The sequence below is a fragment of the Lagenorhynchus albirostris genome, chromosome 10, assembly GCF_949774975.1.
Source record: "Lagenorhynchus albirostris chromosome 10, mLagAlb1.1, whole genome shotgun sequence".
Lineage (NCBI taxonomy): Eukaryota > Metazoa > Chordata > Mammalia > Artiodactyla > Delphinidae > Lagenorhynchus > Lagenorhynchus albirostris.
The window spans coordinates 5,436,990-5,461,011 of record NC_083104.1 but is presented as its reverse complement, the minus strand read 5'-3'; the positions used below and the strand labels follow the sequence as shown (position 1 = coordinate 5,461,011).

At 47.7% G+C, this 24,022-nt stretch overlaps 2 protein-coding genes across 2 annotated transcripts in view; one reads left to right on the top strand and one right to left on the bottom strand.

Moving 5' to 3' along the window:
* SYN2 (synapsin II) overlaps nucleotides 1–24,022 on the top strand; it is a 152,239-nt gene that overhangs the window by 99,563 nt on the left and 28,654 nt on the right. Inside the window, exons 2-5 of the mRNA XM_060161152.1 lie at nucleotides 7,073–7,130; nucleotides 8,399–8,490; nucleotides 10,694–10,850; nucleotides 15,580–15,669. Of these exons, the coding sequence (XP_060017135.1) occupies nucleotides 7,073–7,130; nucleotides 8,399–8,490; nucleotides 10,694–10,850; nucleotides 15,580–15,669 (397 nt within the window). The remainder of the gene's footprint in view (nucleotides 1–7,072; nucleotides 7,131–8,398; nucleotides 8,491–10,693; nucleotides 10,851–15,579; nucleotides 15,670–24,022) is intronic.
* Nucleotides 13,114–23,845, bottom strand: TIMP4 (TIMP metallopeptidase inhibitor 4). The gene is made up of 5 exons (XM_060161153.1): nucleotides 23,231–23,845; nucleotides 21,939–22,036; nucleotides 21,412–21,526; nucleotides 18,700–18,824; nucleotides 13,114–18,042 (listed from the first exon to the last, which is right to left on the bottom strand). Exons 1-5 carry the CDS (start codon nucleotides 23,367–23,369, stop codon nucleotides 17,845–17,847), a joined length of 675 nt encoding a protein of 224 aa, XP_060017136.1. The 5' UTR covers nucleotides 23,370–23,845; the 3' UTR covers nucleotides 13,114–17,844.

Below are 24,022 nucleotides of genomic sequence, written 5' to 3'. Positions count from 1 at the left end.
CTAATGCATTTTTACATTTCCAGCACCTACCACTGGGTGTTCAGTAAATTGTTGCTGAATTTATTGATAAATCACATCCTTTCTTTCTACAGATGGCAAAAAGCCAACTATCTAGCTTGGGGTATGTGGACACACACTTTTTAGGAGGAATAGTGAATTTTCAGGCATGGTTTGTCAGAGCAGCAAATAAGCACCTGGAGGGCTATCACTGAGCCAGTGGAGTCAGCTCAGTGGGTGAGTGAGCTAGGACTACGGCGTGTCTGCAGTACACATCCTGCCAGGGGGTGGCGGCAGGCGCCCACAAACTCTCTCCAAGACCGGCAGGCCTGATTTACCCTTTGAGTGTAGGGTGGGGAATATTCCTCTACTATTTCTAGTTTATTTTCTAATTTCTTGATGCCTTGAGATGCTTGACCAAAAGAATAGGGCCTGAGTTATAGACAGTAAGACCCAGAAACTAAGCACCTTGTCTGGACATTTATGTCTAACCCGTGCTAGGCATTTACTAGGTGCATTGTTAGTGCTTTCATCTTCTAGCTTGAGGATTGGATCCCTGTGCGAGCCTCAGGCACCCAGGGAGGATTTACACTCTAGGCCGTTTTTAGGTCCTTGTTCCGGTGTGGATGGAGATTGAGAACAGATTTTCATGTGGGGAAGAAGAGAGAAGAAAGAACATGACACCCTGGGACGTGCGCCTGCAAGAAGAAAGGAGAAGACGGCTGGGGCTGCAGGGACACACTCAGTCCACTCAGTCCTGAGGGTGGCCTCTTCTGGTTTTCTGCATCTGTCCAGCCAGCACCATCACTCCTAACATCTCCAGTCAATAAGCAAGACCTGATCGTGAATAAGTACACAGTTTAGGGAAGTAGTTGGAAATTTATAATATGTTGATTATATTTGTACAAGCCTTAGCTCAGAGCATGTCATATGACAACAGGACATAATCAATATTTAAAATACAAAATGATGGAGAATCCAGGGCTCATTTGGGTAGTCCTTGCTCTGAAGTATTGTTGCATAATCCAGTGATCTGAGGCTGGTGTGGGGGAGGGGTATCACAACTTATTAGACAACTGAGTTTGAAAGGTGGTATCAGATGATGCTGCTATAAGCCAGATATCAGGAGTAGACAATAAATGGGATGCAAGTTCAGAAGAGGAAGAAGGCATGTTGGCTCTGGTCATAGTAAAACAGCAGTAATACCTGGTACATGAATGTTTGTTGCATTTTGCTAATAGTACTTTATATTTGCATAATATTTCAGAGTTTCCAAAATACTTTCATGTCATTTATTCTTACCTGGCTTCATTAAGTCTTCACAGCAACCTGTGAGTCAGGTATTATTAAATGAGGTAAGATACATAGAATACTTAAGATAGTGGTTAGTATGTAGTGAATGTTTGCTATTATTATTAAAATCATTATTAGCCCTATTTTATACATGACGAAACTGAGGCTCAGAGAGGCTGTTACTTGCCCAAAGTCACACAGCTGAGAAGTGGTAGAACTAGGCCTGAACTCAGCTCCCCTGGCTCCTAATTCTAGACCTTTCTCCATTTCCCCATGCATAAAGAGGGAGTATTTAAGCTGGGCTTCGCAAGATTGGGCCAAGTTTTGAGGCAGCCTTAGCAGAGAAGTCTCTGATGATGTCTCCTCAGCCTCATGAGCCCTAGTTTGCAAGAGCATGGGAATTCCTGAGGGTGTTCTGTGCCTTGAGTAAGAAGAGTTAAACCTAGAAGCTTCTACTCATTTTAGCAGTAAGGGGAGGTGGTTCATTGCCTGGGCAAGCCATTAAACTCACAAAGATCCTCAGCTGGTAGGCTTGTTAAGAAAATGTTACAATAGGGGGAAATTGACGACACACGCACCATAGACATTTTTAGTCCCTGCTTCAAGGATGTACATCTTGGTTTCTGTTTAGACTGAGCACCAGGGGGTGAATTTGGATTGATTTGACAAGACTGGCTGTTGGAAAGTCCTTACTGAGCACCTTCTCTGTGCCCAGCTTAAGCAAGGGACTGTGGGGGGGGCGGGTAACTAAGGGAGGTGAAGTAACTTTCCCAAACTTTCGAACACTGGGGAGAGTGATATAATCTTTTTCTTGGGTGGGGGGCAGTGTGCCGTTATCAGTAAAAACTCTGTCTGTTCCTTACACCAGCAATTCTGCAATAAATTATCCTTCTAATGTACAATGTGGTGACTGTAGTGGATGATACTGTATTGTATACTTGAAATTTGCTTATAAGCGAGTAGATCTAAAGTGTTCTCACCACACACACGCACACAACACACACACACACACACACACACACACACACAAAAGGTAGTAATGTGAGGTGACAGGTGTGGTAATTAATCTGTGCTTATCCCATTTCACAAAGTATACATGTATGAAATCATCATGGTGTACACTTAAAATATTATAATTTTGTTTGTCAATTATAACAATATAGCTGGAAAAAATAATTTATCTTATGAATATATTCTTAAATGTAAGCCATTGTAGCTCTGTTTGTAATAGCAAAAACAATCCAAACACTGGAAATCTAAACGGTCACCAGTAATTTTTTTTTTAAGATTTATTTATTATTTATTTATTTGTTTGTTTGTTTATTTATTTATGGCTGCATTGGGTCTTAGCTGTGCTACGTGCGATCTTTGTTGAGGCATGCAGGATCTTTTGTTGCAGCCTGCGGGCTCTTCATTGTGGTGCTCGGGCTTCTCTCTAGTTATGGCGTGCAGGCTCCAGGGGGCATGGGCTCTGTAGTTTGCGGCACGCAGGCTCTCTAGTTGAGGTGCCCAGGCTCGGTTGCCCCGTGGCATGTGGGATCTTAGTTCCCCGGCCAGAGGTCGAACCCGTGTCCCCTGCATTGGAAGGTGGATTCTTTACCACTGGACCACCTGGGAAGTCCCTACACTTGGGGGGTTTTTTTGTTTGTTTTTTTTTAACATCTTTATTGGAGTATAACTGCTTTACAATGGTGTGTTAGTTTATGCTTTATAACAAAGTGAATCAGTTATGCATATACGTATATCCCCATATCTCTTCCCTCTTGCGTCTCCCTCCCTCCACCCTCCCTATCCCACCCCTCTAGATGGTCACAAAGCACCGAGCTGATCTCCCTGTGCTATGCGGCTGCTTCCCACTAGCTATCTATTTTACATTTGGTAGTGTATATATGTCCATGCCACCCTCTCACTTTGTCCCATCTTACCCTTCCCCCTCCCCGTATCCTCAAGTCCATTCTCTAGTAGGTCTCTGTCTTTATTCCCGTCTTGCCCCTAGGTTCTTCATGACCTTTTTTTGTTTGTTTTTTAGATTCCATATATATGTGTTAGCATATGGTATTTGTTTTTCTCTTTCTGACTTACTTCACTCTGTATGACAGACTCTAGGTCTATCCACCTCACTACAAATAACTCAATTTCATTTCTTTTTATGGCTGAGTAATATTCCATTGTATATATGTGCCACATCTTCTTTATCCATTCGTCTGTTGATGGACACTTAGGTTGCTTCCATGTCCTGGCTATTGTAAATAGAGCTGCAGTGAACATTGTGATACATGACTTTTTTTGAATTATGGTTTTCTCAGGGTATATGCCCAGTAGTGGGATTGCTGGGTCGTATGGTAGTTCTATTTTTAGTTTTTTAAGGAACCTCCATATCACCAGTAAATATTGGTTAAATTACTGTATGACCTTCAAATGGAATTTCATGCAGCTATTACAAAGAAAGAGGTCTAGGGCTTCCCTGGTGGTGCAGTGGTTGAGAGTCCGCCTGCCGATGCAGGGTACACGGGTTCGTGCCCCGGTCCGGGAAGATCCCACGTGCCGCGGAGCGGCTGGGCCCATGAGCCGTGGCCGCTGAGCCTGCGCGTCCGGAGCCTGTGCTCCGCAACGGCAGAGGCCACAATAGTGAGAGGCCCACGTACCACAAAAAAAAAAAAAAGAAAGAAAGAAAGAGGTCTATCAGTATGTGTTGAAAGCATATCACTAAGATGTATTTTTTTAATTGAAGTAGAGCTGACTTACAATATTAGTTTCATGCATACAACATAGTAACATACAACATTTTCAAAGGTTATATTCTATACAAAGTTATTATAAAGTAGTAAATGGAAAGATATCCCGTGTTCATGGATTGGGAAGAATTAATATTTTAAAATGCCTACACTACCCAAAGGACTGGTATATTTTTAAGTGTAATAAAAAATTAAGGTTCAAAAAAGAAGAGTTTATGTAGCATGATGCCATATGTTTGAAACATATATGTATGCAGATATATGCACACAATTTCACACACTGGAAGGATATGCTTGCAACTGATAATGGGGAGTATGTATGATGCAAGAGAAATGGGAAAGGAAAAAATTTTTCATCTTATCCATCTTATTCTTTTGAAGATAGATTTATTGGTTTAACCATGTGACATACTTTTTTTTTTTTTTAAGCCACTTGCTTGTGGTCACACAACCAAAAAAGTGTACAGCTAGGATTCCCACGCAGACTGTGATTCCAGAGCCCTGTGATCCAGAACCCCTCTGAATTCTAGCACACTGCTCCCTAACAGTGCTCTCTTAGGATCAGGAAGGAATTCTGTCACTTGCTTGTAAGTTACAAAATTTTTCATGAAAATACCTGGGAGAATGTGCTCATTCTCCAGAAGACTCTGCTCCATCGCCTGCCACGTTGGCTCCTTTTCTATAAGACTGTGGCTCAGCCAAGAGAGGTCCATCACCCAGAGCCAGAAACTCAAACTAACATTTCCAAGAGGACAGACTACCTTAAGGAAAAGGCATTAAGATAATTGGAGAGTTGGGGGTGGGCACAAGGCCTGAAAACAGTATCATTAGCCAACTTGGTCAATGGGCAGGTGCAGAAAGTGGCAGATAAATGCAGACAGAATCTATATTTATACTTCAATATCAGTGTTCACAACCCACAAAATAAATGAGTGAATTAAAAACCCTGGCAGCACCTAAGTACCTAGACATAAACTCTTAGTTCTAAGCTTAACTCCTATGAACTTCTCTGTGATTTGAGCATATTATTTAGCTGCTCTGGGTTTCTTTCCCCATTGGTTAAATGGACAGCACTGTCTGTCCTGGCTGCTTCACAGAGTTGTAAGGAACAAATAAGGCAAGAATGTGCTTTGAAAATGCAAGGCATCATACAGAATGAGAGGTTATTGTTAATGCCTCTGAGACTTAGCTCACAGAAGGAGAGCTATTTTGAGACAGGAAGATGGGAGGAAGCATCAGAAAAGCATTGCTGGTAACAGGGTAGGCACACCTCACCAACACAGGGAAGGAACCTCTTAGATCATTTACTCCAGTTCCTTCTGTTTATAGTCGTGGGCGAAGACGTACGGAGTCCTCAAGATCTGCAGAGCAGTGATAGTGCCATGCATACACTATTACTTAAACCCATAAATAAGATGGAACCCTAAAAGGGATGGGATGTGCTACAGGCCCCTTGCCGAAGGGGCTTGCTGAGCTGTGAACGTTGAACAGCGTTCTGGAAGCAAGCTGATGAAGCTTAGTAAGGAATTGGGGCAGAGGTAGGGGGATGGACTTCAGTGCTCCAGCTCCAGGATGGCTGAATGCCTCTGAGGAGCAATTTGAGGGTAGCCAGGGACTTGGATAGGACAAATGACAACTTCCTAGAACAGACTGTTCCAGAACCAGATCGGAAAGGAAATAGCCTGGCCTCGTCCCGGGTAGTTCACAGGAACCGGTGTAGGAAGTATTTGTAGTGGAACTAGCGCTCACAACATCAAGTCCCTTTTGCACAGAAGAGAGAAAATGGGAAAAGACACAGGCAATGCAGCATACATGACAAGTCAGTTTTTGTAATGGTGGGAATGAGGATGGCAAGAATGGATAAGCAGAGGGAGACAGTGCTGTGCAGCGCCAACGACTCTGGACTCAGACTTGGGTGTGAATATTGGTTCTGTCACTAACTTGCCATATGACCTTGAATGTGCCATTTTTATCCCGAGTCTTGGTTTCCTCATCTCGAAAATGAATGCCTTTCTCCCTATCTCATAAGTTGTTGTGAGGACTAAATGAAATGTTCTTGAAAGAAATTAGCACATAATTCCTAGAACATGATGCCCAATACATGTTAGTTTATCCCTTTGTTTTGGAGAGGGACTTTTAGAAAACCTCCAGTGAAACATACTAATTTGAAATTTCAAGCACTGGGAAAGCAAGCCCAACCTAGGTAGCATGTGGAAGGGCCCTTTTTACAGGTGGAGAACCAGCCTATAAAGGCACATAAGAAACTCTTATGAGAGGAAGGGGAGGTGAAGAGCAAAGTAGCAATGGCTATAAATATAAGCATAAACAGTCCTCTTACCAGCAGCTGTAATGTGAGGTTCCTCCAGCTCTGTGACAAAACGGGAAGATAATAAGTACAGTGTATCTAGGCTTGACTCATTCTCTCGACTGCCCAGAAACACAGGATAGGTTTTGTGTTCAATTATAGTAGCTTTCCTCAGCCTCTCCCCCTGCCCTCTGCTTTTTTTCTGGTATAATTAACTCTCCTTCATTCATTGATTGTCCTTTAATCCTTGTTTTGTTGGATATATTTGCTTTTTAAATTATTGTCTCAAATCCTTTTTGGAAGTATGGGTATGAAGAGGTAAAATAATAACAGTTTCCTTAGAAACTAAAATTCCAAGGGTGGAAACCAACTAGAAAAACAGAGTGAAAGGCAGGATGGGGGAAGATGAGGAAACTATAGGGATGTATAAAATTGACCTAGTCTTTACCAGGAGTAACATTAGGGAAATTGTTACTTCTAGCCTCCTTTTGGAAAGACCAAGGATGTTATCATAAAATGACAATGCCTGAGAGTGAAAGGCCTCTTGGTTTATTTTATAGAGGGGAGGCCGTGGTTTGACTGGAGGCTGTCTCATGGTGATCCAATAGCAGACTGACCCAGGTCTCTTGACTCTCATTCTGGGATTCTGTCTGCCATGGTCCTCGTCTTTGTGAGAGTGAATTTCTGACCACAAACACCTGTACAGAACTAATTTGTGTGGGTTTTTTCCCCTTTTTTCCAGGGCCAAGTGCTTTCGGGGCAAAAAAGTCCTTGGAGATTATGATATCAAAGTGGAACAGGTAACCAGCCTGGAGCCCAGGGTTGCATCTGCATCATTGTTGGCCCCTCTTGACATTCCAGAATGAACCATTTAGTTCTGCCAAGTGGAGATCACAGTGTCCGTCACTAGCTTCTAGGCTCTCCATCTCCTCCCCCAACCCTTTCCAGGACTTTTCTCTCTATGAGACATGGTTCTGAAGGCTGCATCTTTCAACTTCGCTGACTTCTTTTCATGGCTCTGGTGTCCGTAGAGAGGCAAGCAGCGTGGCTCTTGGGGCCCTCTGGGTGCAGGGTTCTCAGGCTGAGGAACACTTTAGAGGAATGTCTTCCTAGGACATGGCCACACCTACATATTGCTGGTGGCATGGTCTTGCTGGGTAGGCACACGTCTGCCATTCAGTTGTGTGGCCTCCAGTGGTGCCTCCTCTGCACGCCTGAGGCTACACTTCAAAGAGAACTTAGAAAAGCACACCTCCTGGTCTTAATGCAGAGAAGTCCTGAAAGGTCATTTTTTATCTTCCTGTACTGTTTGCTTCGTGATAAATAGAGATTAGGTCCATTCGAGTGCATAGGGGGATGTCCAGTTTAAACAATGCATGTATTTTATATGTAATGCTAGAAGTTACTCATCATTCCTTACATGGTGTGCTGTGATTGATACAGAGTACTTTTCCTATCCATTGTTGCATTCAGTTCTTAAAATAACTTATTAGATAGGCAAGGTTGATAAAAAAAATTATTCCCATTTTATAGATGGGAGAAACTGTCCACCCAGAGAGAACAAGTAACTTGCCTGAACATCTTATGCAGCTAGTTGGGCCGGAGCAGAACTAAAAGTCTAAACTAAAACTTAGTGTATTTATGTTAAAATTGATAAAGGGCATGTTTGCCCCAGTTTGCATTCCCGCTCTGTAGAGAGGCAGCACAAAGGATGCTGGGTGGGGAGTCAGAAGGCCTGAGTTATGCTCCTGTCTCTGCCAACAATAAGTTTTGTTTGTCCAGAAAAGTCACTTAGCTGCTCCTTTGGTAAATAAGGATAATTATCTCTGCCCCTCCTGCCTCATAGAGTAGCTGTGAGAGTTAGATGAGATCAGTTTGGGAAAATGCTTTGCAAACGGTAAATAAATGTTTGCTGGAAGGGATGCTCTTGCTGCTATGCGGAGCGCCCCGCAGAATCAGGACTGTGGGCTTACTCCCCTACTGTTATTTTTATTTATTCATTTTTTATCATAGTAAAAAACACATACCGTGAAATCTACGCTCTTAATCTCCTCCTGTTATCTTCCAGGCAGAATTTTCAGAGCTCAACCTGGTGGCCCATGCAGATGGGACCTATGCTGTGGATATGCAGGTGCTCCGGAATGGCACAAAGGTTGTCCGGTAAGGTCCTTTCTGTCCTCTGGGTCGCTGTCACTGTCACCACAGTCACCATCTCTGGCTTGCAGTGGGACAGCATTGCTATGTATAGTGTACAGAAGTTGATGATGTGTGCTGTGCGGCAGTGGCAGAGGAAGGCAGCTCCTGCCTTTAGGGAGGCCATAGTCCACTGGTAGAGAACGCTCCATGGGCTCAGAGCTCTCTGAGCGGTACCTGGATTCCTGTGAGAGGTGTTCCAAGACTCCCGCCCTACCTCAGCCAGTGCAGCTCTGGGCTTTTATCTCTGAATATATTTCCCCTGGAAAACAGGGTTCCATTGCTTTTTAAAAAAAGTTTGGAAACCTCTGCTCTGGTTCAGCCTCCTTTTTTACATTGATTTGCTTAGATTCCCTCAGTAAGTTGGTAGCAGAGCCCTGTGTTCTATGTGAATTCTCTTAACTCCCAGCCCTGTGTTCTTTCTATGTTCCAAATTCCTGGGAACTCATAAGTCTGATAGGAAAGCCTGGGGTGGGAAGGGACATTGTGGGTGGAAGAAAATTTGCAGTTACAAAGCACTTACGTGCCAGGAGGGTGCTGGGTGACTTACAGACATCATCAATTGTAACACAACAGTTCTGTGCGGGAAGTGATGGGGATTCCAGATGAGGGAGCAAGGTTCCCACAGTGTTCTTCTTCCCTGGGGCTCAGCGTGGCTTCGGGTTTTCAGACATCAGGGTATTGCTCCAGGAAGAGTGTTCACGTCACCCTTTTCCCTACCTCAATCTACGCTACCCTGACACTGAGGCTGCCAGTGTCCAACAGGACCTGGGTCTGTGACAGGGAAGGCAGAACTCAGGTGTCTGGAGCCTCACGTCAGGAAATGTGAGCTCATCCATCCTGGAGACTGAGGAGGACAGAAAAGGAGACATCTGTCCACATGGGGGTGAGCTCAGGAAGCTCCTTCTAGAGAGAATGGTGGGCTCCTCCAACTGCAAATGCGATGAATCACAGGGATGCATGACACAAGCAGGTGGTGACAGGAAGGCCCATGTCAGGGTGCTGGGAGGGATCTGGCAAAAATAAGGCAGGCCCTTCCAGTCGCAGTGTGGGGAATCAGGAGCTGACCGCAAGCCTAGAGCTCAGTGCGTGTGACTAGGATATAAGGTTTGGTCTCAGGCATACAGCCGGAGCCAGTTTCCCAGAACTAGGGCACAAGGAGGTCAGAGCACATGCCACCTGACTTGATGCTAGCTCCCCTGAGCGACTGAGGAGGGGTCCTTCCACCCCCACTTTAAAAGACTGATCTCTGAGCCCAGGTGGGGCTGGAGCTGTAGGTGGGGATTGGTTGGGTGCCTGGGAAGAGAACCGGGTAGGTCATTACACATGTGTGAAATGGCCAAGGCCTAGAGCCTTGAGGGCAGATGCTGCCACAGAACTGACTCTCCAGGAAGGTGGGGTTCCTCTGGAATCAGGGCATGAAGATGGGGGCCCTGGTCCTGTGGAGCAGCTGGGGCTGGGAGCTCTGCTGGCTAGAGGTGAAATGCAAGGAGCCTTTCCATGCATGGGAACACTCTGTACTCTCAGTGCTTCCTGTAGCCAGTTGCTCAACCTCAGTTCTGCAAAAAATATTTGCACCCCTCCCTAGCATCCGCTTTGGAAGAATAACATGGGGACGTCTGGTATCTGTTCTCAGCCAGCCGGGACCCTTGCTCACCCGGGGACCTGATGAGGGCACTGCCTATTTTAAGGAGCAGCTTTAAAGAGTCAGAGCAGGGCGCCGAGATCAGGGATCTACACGGCAGGGCAGTGAAGCCAGCCACGTGTGTGGTCTTCAGAGTCTGCTGGGACCCCCTTGGGGTGCCAGCGCTGGAGCCACAGGAGCTCCAGCTCTTGTCATGCCCCACAGGCGCAGGGAAAATTCTTGTTGACCTAAGGTGTGAGCGTCTAAAGTGTTTCCTCCCTCCTGAGGGCTTTGCACCTTAGAAAAAGACAGTGCTTAACCCAGAGGAATAAGAGAATTTCAGAAATCTGTTCAAATCTCCTTTGAGAAGTGCCAAACATAATACCTCTTTTCCTAGTCCATGAAAGAATAGTAATGATAAAATGAAGGGCTTGGCTCGGGTAACCCCCAAGACTCCTTCCCTGTCTTGGTCTTCGGAGATGGGAGACAAGAGGATGTATATGACCTGAGGTTCTGGTTGATGGCAGATTTCTACGTTCTTCCCAGGTCCTTCCGACCAGACTTTGTGCTCATCCGGCAGCATGCGTTTGGCATGGCAGAGAATGAGGACTTCCGCCACCTGATCATTGGCATGCAGTATGCAGGCCTCCCCAGCATCAACTCCCTGGAATCCATTTACAACTTCTGTGACAAGCCGTGGGTGGTGAGTGAGTTACCCTTCGGCCAGGTAAAAGGGTAGGACCCTGGTCCTCTTATCTCCCAGTCCCTAGGAGGACCACTGGTGATCCAGGTGCAGCAGGTGCCAGCTGAGAAGATGTGGGAGGAGCTTCAGCTGGGACGCAGGGTAGGGTAGGCTCTCACAGTAGGACTTTGTCATCACGGGCTGGGCCGCCCTTGCTGCAGAGTGGACCTTTGGCCTCACAGCGAAGTCACACCAAAGATTCTGTGAAGACGCCCTTACAGGTCTGTAGGCTCTGCCCTTAGCCATAGGGTACAACAATAAAAGTGCCAGTTTCTTGTCTGTGAAAGGCCTAACCATTGGAAAGGCCTGAGGCCAGTGGGGGCCAAGGGGGTGGTCCATCTCAGAGGGATGTTCGTGTCAGAGTCCTACCAAGTGTTTCAACAACCTTAACATGAGATTCATCCACACATATATCAGTCAGACACGTACGTGTGCTGGAAGTGCCCTTAGAGATCATCAGCTCTCTCCCCTTCACGTAGAGATGTGAAAATTAAAGAAGGAAGGTAAGGAGTATAAAACCACTTACTATGTGACGCCATGATCTGAGATTTTCCTACATTAACTTCATTTAATCCTCACGATAACCTTACAAGGAAGTTACTATCATTATTATCACTTATTACAGAGAAATGAGACCCAGAAAGGATTAAGTAACTTACCAAAGTTTCAGGGCAAGGATTTCTCTAGATGACAGTCCCTCTCGCATAAATTGGGTTATCACGTGAGGAAGAAGCTGGTCTGGTGTTCTCCTCCTTGGCTAGTCTGGAAGCCTTGGAGGCAGTAGAAACGTTTGAGCAGAGAGAAGAGTGACGCTAGGAGGGAAAGTGGCCTGTGATGGTCCTGGGCTTCTCTGGCCTCCCCTCTGACAGCTGGGGGATCCAGTTCCTATAACTTTGCTGCTCCAGGCTGGTCGTCTTGGAAGGAAACACCTGCCCGTAATCACATCCTCCTCTTCTTGTTTTTCAAAAATCATTTCAGGTCTCACATACTGGCTTGCCAAGGGTCATGGCACTGGTGGCTGATTGTGAAGTTCCCAGACCCCAAGCTCCCAGACTCAGGGAGCTGGAGGGGGTGTTTTTTAACTAAATGGATCCATCACCTCTACTTTTACACCTGAACTCAGTTTTCCTGTTCCACTGGAAGCCAGGGAGACCTGACAGTGTGAGAGAAAGACCAATGAGCAAGGAGTAGAAAGATCTGGGAGCTGCTGTAGTTGCCACTTGTTCAGCCTTTCCCTCTGTCTGGCCTGAGGTTCTGGAGTCCTAAAGTTGTGCAGAAACAGGCTACAGGAATTGTGTGATTTGAATGAGTTGCTAATCACAGAAGAGCACATATGAGGCCTTCACCAGGTTTCCCCTTCGTCACATGACCTTTCCTACTGCACTCATGTCCTAGCCCTTTCCGCCCTCACCCCTTCAATACCTGTTAGAATTTGGCTCCCTCATAGCCACACAGGGCGATTCTGCTATTATCAGCTTTTTTGGGGCACCCTCACTAATCAGCCTTCTGACTAAACCTCTCTGTGCTCTGGTTTGTCTGTAAACTAGGAATAATCATAGTACCTTCCACCAGCTTGCCAGCCTGGTGTTACGGTCCCCTAGTATTGGGGATCTGAAAGAAACTAATTCCCTGCTTTATGTTCCAAAACTGTGCTGGAGGCCAGGGAGGGGCAGATCAGAAAGCCTGTGCCTGGGGCTTTGCCCCTCCTGGGATTTGGGATCTGGTGAAGGTTCACATTCTCACCCCTTCACAATCCAGCATATTGCCTTTGGCATCGCATGAGAACAGCGGGGCTCCCTGGCAAAACACCAAGTTCTCCCTTCGTTTTCACTAAGCAGCTGCCATGCTGATGGCATTTTATATATCGTTCTCTGTCTGTTAATGGGAATGAACGAATCTGGTGACTGTGAGGGGAGGGTCCCGCTGAGATGATGACTTTGGTGTGTATTTTCTAAATTTCTTTATTGTGGCTGCTCTTGGTGTGAGGAGAGGCCTCAGCTGGATTGGGAAAGGCTCTACGTTGTCTCTATCACAGTGTCTCTGAGCATATCCACTATCTCATAAATTGGTCAGGGCAGGCACACTGGGATTTTGAAAGCAGAAGTAGACCTACCAATGAAAGTAGCATTCCAGAGAGTGCAAGAATGCCACCATCACATATTGCTGCAAATTTATCTGAAAATCCTGTCACTCTGGGTGTTTTTTAGAGACAGATGCACGTGAGTTGAATTAAAGCATTTTATTTCCAGGAGGGATAAGGATAACATTAAATTCAGACTGATCTTGAAATCCCATTTCATCCAAGAAGTCTTTCCTGATACACTGGAAAGTGGTTATATTGAATGTTAGCTTCCTATTCATTGCCAATACCACCCCCAGCCTCCCAAATCCATTCTTTTGTCTAGGCATGGTGGAAATAACCCTTATCAGATATTCCTTTTGTTTAATTGGTGACTGTGTGCTTGTGACTGAATCTAAGTTTCCAAGGAGGCAGGGGTTAGATGCCAAGCCCAGTACTTTGAGCAGAAGGGACTGCAGGGGGTGGAGGAGGGTAGTATGAGCTCCCAGAGGCCCAGCTAGTGCCTGGGAACTGGCTGCCATTTTAGCCTTGGCTGTGCCGGGACTCTGAGAACCTGCCGTGGGCCTTCTTGGCATCGGTGTGGTGTCTGTTTAACAATCCCACATGCTGGGAAGATAGGGCCCCACATGCCTTGGTGCCGTGCCAGGGCGTGGGCTGCAGCAGGACAGAGGTTGTGAGGCAGGGCTGGTATCAGCTCTCCGGGGAGGCTGGAGAGCCTTGGGAGCTCAGGCAGGTGTCCAGACACAGAGCAGGAGTCCAGCCAGGCCGAGGTGGGCAGGCAGGACTTAAAGGTCAGATGAGGTGGTGGAGAGAATCAGAGAAGGCAGGAAAGGTCTGAGGGGTGGTCTAGACAGTCAGAGAAGGTTGAAGAACCAGAGAATGGCGACAGCAGGGTACAGTGGAGAATGCACTGGGCAGGAGGAGACCTGGGCGCTGTCCCAGTGCAGCCCCAAGTCCAGGCATGATGTGGGAGCCTGTACTTTCCTTTGCTTCTATAGCTCCAGTCTCCTCCTTTGTAAAATGAGATGTCTGGCCTAGAGACTCTCTCAAGTCTCTTCCAATAATAAAATCTTTGGGCCTTGAGAGTCCATCAGTCATACTTGCAGCCCTGGAGGAGGCCGTAGAGATCTAGAGTCACCAACTGCGTGTCACTAAGGGAAGTGACCCGGAAATTCCGCTGTTTTTCAGCATTTCAAGAATAACAGATTCTATCTCTACTCACAAAAGGACCACAGCAGATGATCACTTAAACAACAGTTTGATCATGGAGTTTGGGAGGAAATGTAATAAAAAGATGTTCTTTTGTGGTAAAAAGTTTGAGGAACTGATCAAATTCAGTTCTCTCTTTTTATATATGAAGAAAAGGAGGCCCGGAGAGGAGATATCATTTGCCTAAGGACACCTAGCAAGTTCGAGCAGAACAAGAAGAATCAGAAGACTGCAGTTTTCTAACAACCCAGTTCTGGCTTTTATCGTCTCCCCCGAACTGACTCATGCGCTAACATCCCTGATCAAAAACAGAACCCGAGCTTTTGAAAAATGTTCTAGCTTTCCTTTCTCTAATAAATAGAAGGTAGATTTGATCTGGCAGCTTTTCCTACTAGCAGTTCCAGATATCAGTGGCTTAGAGCGTGAACCCAGTAGCACTAGAGAGAAGAAGCTGGATTACCCCTGCTGCCAGCACACTGGGGTGGATGTGGGGAGCTTGTGTGTGAGTGGGCGGAACCGGAAAGCTTCCTGTGGGAAGAGCGTGATCTCTTTAGAGCCTGAAAGGCTGCTGTGAGTAGGGAGAGTTACGGGTTAGGAATAGAGGAGCCTGGCTATGAATCTGGCTCAACTACTGTGTGACCTTGGGCAAGTGACCTCTCTGGGCCTCAGTTTCTTCACTTACAAAGTGTGGGGGGCAGGGGACACCAAGGGGTGCTACATGTTTGCCAAAGGCAAACCCTGACACTTAAGTCTGTGTACTTCATCTCTTCTCCATGGAGCTGTTCTGGCTTCTCATAGGTGAAGGTCCAGTGAGTTCAGTTCATAGATGAGTAGTAAGTCCTAGAAGACTGCGTCTGTCTTTCCTGCATTCCATGACTCCATTCTCCCTGCAGGAAAAAGCTACCATTCCTTTGCTTGGCATTTGAACTTCCATGACTGGGCCCCATGTTACCTATCCAGCTTCATCACTTGCCATCTCTAGAGACGAAGGTGTTTAGAGTTAGAGACCCAAATTTCAATCCCAGCTTTACAAGCTCTTTGCAGCTCCGTGACTTTAGGCAAGCTTCCTACCCTCCCTGAGCTTCATATGTAAAATGAAGATGATAAAGAACCTAGTTCATCAATTTGATATGAGGATTAAATGAAATATCATTAAAATTGAGTAGGCACTGAATGAATGTTAGCTCACTCTCTCCCTTCCCCAACTAAAGCATACGTTCCTGGAGAATAGGAATGGGACACCTCTTTTATATCCTCAGAGAGCTTTGCACAAAGTCCTCAGTGAGCAAATACTCAATAAATAATTGTTTGACTGACAAACAGATATTTGTTGGATTGACACTTGGTCTGTCTGTTCCAGAGCTGTTTAGGGAAACTGAAACCTTTGCTTCTCTTTTGCAGTTTGCCCAGCTGGTGGCCGTCTACAAGACACTGGGAGGAGAAAAGTTCCCACTCATTGAGCAGACATACTACCCCAACCACAAAGAAATGGTAGGTGACTGAGTGCGGGCTTCAGTCTCTCTGCTGTTCGCACTCTGAGCTTAGCCACGTGGTGACTGTGGGGCTCTGAAGAGGGCCTCAGCCTCCCAACCCCAGAGACTCTGTTGAGGTTGAACTGCAGACCTGCTTTGTGAAACCAGGGTGGCTGGGTTTTAGCTGATAGCCCCTTGTCTCCAAAACCTGGAGACAGCATAGGAAAGAGCAGAAACAAGGGCATTTTATCGAGCGACAAATCCATGAATCAACAATCAGAAGATCCAGCTGCTTCGGGTCCAAGCCCAGCCCCACAAGTCAGGGATGGTTGCATTCCCTCACTGCATGTCAGTTTCCCAGTGCGAAAGGCAAGTGGGCATAATTATTCCTGGCCAGGACATTTAATATGGTACTTGCATAATTTAAGTGAGATTCTTTAAGTAACAGTCTGTGAAGAATGTGAAGTGCTCTTCAGATGTAAGGTGTTGTTCCTGTTGTTATTCATCAGGCCCTTCCATTCCCTTGGCTTCCTCAAAATTTTGATAAGACTAGGGTTGCACTGTGCCTTCTCTGAGGCCATCCTAGGATGGCAGAAGGAGCAGAAAAATGGAATGGATGGTTGGTACAGAGGCTATTACTAATGTTTTTCTCTCGTGGTGACCTGGGGCTTAACCCCCTTCTTCTTCTCTGGCCCCACGTACTCTGCCTCAGGCCTGCACGGTCAGTTGGTGGTCCTCCCTAACCCACCAGCGGAGACTCTCTGTGCCATAGCTTTCCAAGTCTGGTACTCGGGGACAGAGAGTTCCAGAAGGAATCTCCATTTGCACCATTTCTGTGAATGAGGAGCCTGCTCCTGGCATTTTGTGCGTGGCCCAGCTTATCAGCGAGCCACGCATGGAAGATGAATAACAACCCTGGGCCTCGAAAAGAACTGCCTCCTTCATTTTTGTCAGAGCTTCCCCAGGAGAGGCCCTGGAACCTTAAGCCCTTGTGTTTAATAAATCCTTGAGACTGTCATCAGGGCTTTCCCTTTTAGGACAAGTCAGGAAGCCCTGCAGAGGCTGAGGAACCCTAGGGGTCTGTGCTTGGCGATTTCAGGGAGTCCAAGAGGGGACTGAGCTGAAGACTGAAGGGGCTCTCAAAGCTGGCTTTTTCCTGCTGTAGCGTCTAGCAGGCTGACCACTGAAAAAAACTGCAACACGTGCAAAGTGTATTCCTCATCCTTTTGCCCCAAGGGCCCTTGCGTTACTTTTCTCCCGTCCTCTATCCTGATATTTGCCTTCAAGAGAGGACCCCTAAGGTCTCTCTGAGGTGTCAAAAGCTAAGTGGGAATTTCAACTCTATAAGAGAAAGGCTTTTTTTAGCTTAAAAAAAAGTTTTGAAGTAGGAATGAAAACATTAGTAATCTAGTAGAGAAGGACTTTCTAAAAGAGACAGAGGAGAAGCCTTTTGGACATCAGTTGAGGGCATTAAGTATAGTTAACCTAGAGAGACAACCCAAGTCTGTTCTTATCTTGCTAATTGGGCCAGGCCCTCTGCCAGGAATGGTATAGAGGGGATTACAGCACATGGAGGGAGGTTACGCCATTGTAGGCTTCACACTGGATGATTCTCTGTCCCCCAAGTCACTCCCCCAAAGCTGGGATTGAAGGATCAGAATGAGGTGAGACAGGAGGAGTAGAGGATACACAGCCAAAGGATGTTGTTCTTTTCATTTCTCCAAATCAGCCTGTTTATGATACTGTCAACCCACCTTCTGGTCTTGTACGTCACAAGGCCACCACACCATCTCATATGTATAATAGTCACCATCTCTCCCCTGTCAGATCAGTTAAGACAAAAAGAAAGCACATTTATCTGGGGAGAAGAAGGAATAGTCCTAGCTTTGGAAAAGAAACTAAGCCAGAATCAATAACAAATACCAGCTCAGCTAAAAGGGTTTGGGAGGCAGGGATGAAGGGCTGAGGACAGGAGAGAAAAGTCATGCTACTTTCCCTAGCCCTTGACAGGTTCTGGACTGGGGTCTTGGACACAAGCTGTAATATGCCCCATCCCTGCCCTAATGCTGGCCAGACCATCCACTTGTTACTTCCCATTGTCTGGCAGTGATGAGGCAGGTGGTGACAGCCAGAGCTCTGAGGGAAGGAAAATGACTTGGTTTTCAGGATTCTTGAAGGTATGTGGTGGTCCCTCCTAGGGCTGGATGATATCAACAAACTCCTTCCTGAGGGGCAGGCGTCCCTGGTACCAGCTGCAGGTGCCATCAACATGCTTCATGCAGACATAGTGCCGGGCCTGGTACCCATAGAGCTTCCGTTCCAATAGCCAGTCTGTCCAGAGGCACTCGTTGGGAGTAGAGATGGTACAGGGCACCATATAGCAGGTGGTGATCTAGAGCCATAGCCACACAACATCAAAGTGAGTAGGGTGTCCTTTTTCCATTATTGCCTTTCAGACTCCTACATGTTCTCCTACAGCCTAACTCAAACGCCCCCTCCGTTATGAAGCCTTTCCTAGTCTCCAGATTTCTCCCTTAGTTCTCCTTCCCCCTGTGCTCTGCATATATAGTATTGCCTCCCTAATGGCATCTCTGGAGTCAGAAAGACCTGAAGGTCCTTACTCTACCACTGACCTTAAGCAAGTCACTTCACTTCCCACAGCATTAATTTCTTCACCTTAAGATGGAAATCTTAAGTCTTCAAAAATTTGTTTTAAAGACTAAATTAAATATTTTAAATAAATTAACCATTACAGGTCCTGGCAAAAAAAGTAGACTCTCTTTAAACGGTAGTGTGTTATCCCAGTCTGCCTAATACGATGGCTGCCTTCCCAGCTAAAATGTAAGTACTCTGAGATCAGGGACTATGGGCCATCTCGCTTTCCCATCCCCAGCTTCATACGATGCCTGGTCCATCGCAGATCTCAAGTATAGTACAGCAGGTGAATAGACCACGCATGCATGAAGGAAGGAATACATGAAAGGTGAGGCTGCACGGCTCAAGACCCTTCCCCCGCCCCCAAAAGACCTTGGAAATGGACATTCCTTACTTGGCAGCCACAGTTCAGATGGTAGTGGTGATTCAGACTTTCTCTCTGCAAAAAGGACAGGTTCTCCCAGGGCTCGATGTAGTTGCACAGATGGATGAAGACTTTCCCATCACTGAGGATCTGACCTTCAAGGGGAGATGGAGGAGAGCCTAGCATGAGGAATCTGCTCATGGAGCTCCAGGAGTCCAGATTCTTGAAGGAGCCCCAAATTACAGCCTCTTCAATATCTTTTGGTGGCAGTGGTGACATGGGACTCAGTGAAGGAACCAGAAATACCTCTATTGTCTTTATATCGAAGCTGTTACCAGATGATGTTTGTATGAGAGAGAACTTTGGGGTGAAGACCTTTACGTTAGCATGGTGTAGACAGAGGGATGTGGGCTTTAAGTCAGAATCTTGGTGGAACCCCCTTCTTTTCTATCATTTACTAGTGTGTGACCTTAAGAAAGTCACATAACTTCTCAGCTGAAAGATGAGAATAATGAGGTTATTGGCAGGATTAAATGAGAGAATGTCTGTGAAGTTCCCAGCACAGTTGTGGGCCCACAGAAGATGTTCAATAGATAGTAGGTCTTTCTTCCTTTTCAACCCTTTCCAACCCTTCCCAATATCTACACAGGCCAGTCTCCTGCCCCAGTGATACCTATCTTGGTGAGTCTTTCCCCTTCCCTTTCTTTACTTATCAAACTCTTTCCTGTCTCCAAAGACCCTTTTTAGTACTATCTCGTCCGCAAAGCCATCCCTGACCGTGCTAGCACACACCTCTCTTAGAACTTCAGTCGCTCAGTCATTTACTGACTGAGCAACTACTATGACCTGGTACCAGGAATCCAGAAATAAATATGACAGGATCTCTGCCCCCAAGGAGCTTAAACACTAGTAAGGAAGACAGATAAGTAGGCAAAAATGACACTGTTGTGTGATTATATACAAGATGCAGTATAAGAACAAAGGAAAGAACAATTATCTCCGTCTGTGGAAGGGCTGGGGGCAAGAAGGGTGTCTAAGAGCAGATGATGCTTGCATTGGGCCTTGAAGGGATGGGTAGGAGTTCACCTGCCAGACAAGTGGGGAAGAACTTCTGGATGTTGGGACAGAGGGGCGTAGCCCAGCAGTATACCTACTGCAACCATAAGTAGTTTCATTCAGCTCTAGGAGAAGCGAGGGGCTGGGAACAGTCACTGACAAGTGGCAGGAGGCGAGGCTGGAGAGGTCGGCAGGGTCTGGTCACAGAGGGCATTCGGTATTAGGCAGAAGAGCTTGTGCCTTCTCCTGCAGGCGCCACTGATGACTTTTCAGTACGCTTGTGCTTCGTCACCTAACCCCACCTTCGTTTAGACTTGACCTCTGTGAGGGCAGCCAGCATGTTTGCTGCTTCCCCTGATGCACCACCGTACCTAGGAGAGGGCTAGGCAGGCAGAGGGCAGGTGCTCAGGAAGGAGGTGGCCTCGTTGGCTAGTCCTGGGACCTGGAGGGCTCAGGGGCATGCCCCGCCTCTGCCTTTCCCATCCAGAGGCGCCCCGATCAGCACATGCTCAGAGCTGGGGGCCCCTACCAGTGTGGCCTCCAATGCCTATGACTTCTCAGAAGTTTGAACTGTGAGCTCTTTGAGGACTGCGACTTGTTACTGAGTCTCCACTCTCCTGCCCCAGGCCAGGCAGTGAGTAGGTGGTCATTCATTGCTAAGGGGTTGGACAGATAGTGGAATTCCTCCTCCTGTCCTCCCCACCTGCTATGTTTTTCTTTTCCTGGCCTTCTCTCTAAATATTTTTCATACTTTAGGGCCGATTCAGATCCCTCTTAGACAATGAAGCTTCCCTAACTGTTTACAACCACACAAATGCCTTTCCCTGAACTGCAAAATAATTCAGTACTGAATTCATTCACTTATGGATTATATTCTTGTGAGGTTCTTTAACTGTTCTATCCCAACCAGTTCAGTATGAGGGATCTGCCTGGGTCCAAGGTCATGGAGAGAGAATCACGTTAGAGTCAAGGCTCCTGTTAGGGCCTGTGCTTTACTGCACCCCCAGAATAGGGCCTCGGATGTGAGTCAGCCACGAGCCAAGAGTGTGACCTGTCCTGGCTGTCTAAAGCTAATACATTTGTAGGCTACAGTGACAATTATGTGTGTATTGCAGGGGGAGTTTGCAAAATGCACAATCCTCCTTTGCTCTGTGTAACTAAGACCTCCCCTGCAGTGTGGTGTCCAGTTTGGGGTCCTGTGCTGGGGAGGGACAGGGACAGGCTATATCCCTTTGAAGGTGGCCAGGGCAGGAAGGGGTCTGGGAACCACAACCAGTAGACCTGGAGCTAGAGTGCATGTATCTGTCGTCCTCAGCCCTCTGAAGGGTCATTGTAGAATAGAGGGCAGAGCTGAACCCATAAGGGAGAGTTTCAGAATGGCAGAATTTGGCTCAAGATACCAAAAATCTTATACCAATTAAAGCTGTTTGGAAATGGAACCAGTTATCCTAGGCTGGGAGAGCAACCTGTGAACTAGCAAGCCAGTGGCAGTGAGGACTCTTGCACTGAAAGGGACGTTACCAAGGCTCCTCCCAACCTAGGCTGCCTCTTCGTAACACAGCTCTGTTTTATGCCCAAGAAAGTGCCACCTGGCTCAGCTCACTACCCAGGGTCAGCCTGGGCTCCTCCTTGACTGCCTTCCTTAGGGCAGAGACTCTCAGGGCCGCTTGCTGGTCTTTCACTTACCAGTCAGGAGATACTGCTTCTGGCTGTTAGCTTCTAGTTTCACCCCACAGAGGGAAGAATCAAAAGGTGTATAGATATACTGAATACTGTTGACTTTCTCAAACCCTTTGAACATCTGAAAGCATTTACAAAAGAGCAGTACTGGGTCAGTGAGTGTACTTTATATCTTCACAGGAAAAACTTTTTCTTAATCTAAAAAAATTAAGCGAAAGTCTAGTTCAGGATTTGTTGCACACAGATGGCCCAACTGGGTCTTTCCTCTCTAAAACAATCTAAACCTTGGTTGATTCCAGTGAGAAGGGAGGTGCCTCTAGCAGCGCTATGCACAAGCGCTGAGGGCCTGTCCCGCACTGTGCCTTGGCTCCGGTGGGCCTGTTGCCTACATGTCATCCCCTGCACTTGAGCATCTGTGCCCCAACACCGCTGAGCCAGGCCGCCTCACCTATCGGCCTCACCGCTCCCAGATCACAGACTCCACTCCTCCTAACAGCCCAAGGGGGTGATCGCCCTGGCCTGTCCCCATGTACCTTTATCTGTTTGATTTCATACCGGATCATTTTTTGAGTGTCAGCAGGGTCTGCGCTGGCAGGAACTACCTTCTCACTGGAGATTTTGGCCCGGATGGCTGCACAGGAAGAGAAAAGAGGGAACTTTCAGCAACACGTGGGAGTGGTCCATCTGGGATCTAGATGACGTGGCATCACCCTGGAGAATTGTGCAGGGGAATTCTGGGTTTAGGTCTTGGTGGGTTATGGGGAGAATGCTGCATGTGAGGGAAACTCCTCTGCACTTGCTGGAAGTTCCAAAACCCTCGGGCCTGTTGGGTCCTGCACTTTAGCAGCTGGTTTGGGGAGTCTGGTTCTCCACAGCCAGGGTGCAGTGGGGTGGAGGTGCGGCAGGTAGAGGAGGAAGCAGGAGCCACCTGAGGGCAGTTGGTGTGCGGTCATCCACTGCTGTAGTCCAAGGCCTCAGAGAGAGACTGACCGAGTTGATGTTGGTAAATGTTTATGAATTAATAAATGTCCTGACCCTGCACAGAGGTAGTTCATCTCTTGCCACTTGGGTATTAATCAAAACCTGTTTATGAGTTCCTCCTCTGTGCCTGGCCTAACGCTAGATACTAGACCCACAAACATGATTAAGACAGGGTCCGCACCCTGCAGAACTCTTGGTGTGGTGGAGAACACCCTTAGAAAGACCAACAGCACAGCATGGTAGGAGCACAGAAGTGCTGTGGTGGCACCAAGGAGTCAGGAAGCCTTCAGAGAAGAGGAGACACCTGAGTAAGATCTTGAAGGATGAATAGGAGTTTGCCAGGAATTTAAGGGTTTCAAGGAAGGGCATTCCAGGCAGAGGGACAGAAAGGGCAAAAGCTGTGTGTTGAAGTGAGGGCGTGGTGACAACCTCAGTTATAGGCTTGGACACCCAAGGATGTTTATAATGAAAGCGCAACCCCCTGGCCCCTGGCTTTCCCTTCCCCCATCCAGTAGATCAGAATAATCACCGCAGAGTTCCGGAGACTTGTTGTTCAGTGACAACACCCCCCCGCCCCCCCCCCGTAACTGCAGTAGGCAGGGGAGACGGGGTCGCTGCGGAGGCCTTTTATGCAGTCTGTTCCCTCGCAAGTCTCCGGGTCGCGGCGCTTGCAAGGTGGCTGTGGCGCCGGCCCTGCCCGACCCACGGGGCCCCAGCAGGAGGCAACTGGTGCGGGATTGGAGCTCCTCCCCTTCCCTCCAGACTCCAGGTCTGCCGCTGGGCCCCACCTCGACCCCACACAGCCACCCCCTGCCGTGGACCTCGAGGGCTCCCCCGGACTCACCTAGCGCCGAGTGGCAGACGTGCTGCTGGGGGTGCGCGGGGGCGCAGCTGCACGCCTCGCCCAGCCCCGGCGGCCGAAGCAGCGCCAGCAACCGCAGCAGCAGTGCCCAGCTCGGCGCGGTCCGGGGGCTCCGCGGCATGTCACACGGCAGCGCCCTGACTCAGCCTCTGGGGACTGTCGGACCAAGCAGCTCCTCCAGGGCTTCTCCAGAACTCGTCGCGCCCCTCGCCCCTGGTTTTATGAGGTGGACCTAGGGCCAGTCCCGCCCCGATGGGCTCCGCCCTCCTTTGGCTGTAGGCCACCCGCGGCTGCGGGACCAGCGGCCCTCCTGGCCGGCAGGCTCAGTGGCAGGCTCAGCAAGATGAAGAGGGAAGCCAGGAGAGTCTCCTAGCCTCTATTTCCTTGCCTGAGCCTTCTGGAAGTAGAGGGAGGGGTGGGAAAGGGGATGGTGTAAGGATCGAAAGACAGGGCAACAAAGACAAATGCACCGGGACACAGAGACCAAGCGACTGTGATTCAGGCAGAAAGGACAAGAGTGTAGAGAGGCACAAACAGAAAGAGACAGGCGGAGTCAGAGAGAGGCAGACGGAATTACAACAGGCAAAAGAGACAGTGACAGAGAAGGACGGATCTCTTGCTGAGCTGCACGCTGGGAATGAGACAAGCTACTCAGGGCTTCTTTCAGCTGCAGGAAGTGTTTTCAATGCCCTATTTATGAGGCTCCAAAGCAACAGCAAACAGTAATGGAATAGGACAGAGAAAGTTGGGGTGTGTGTGTGTCTTGGCTCTGTC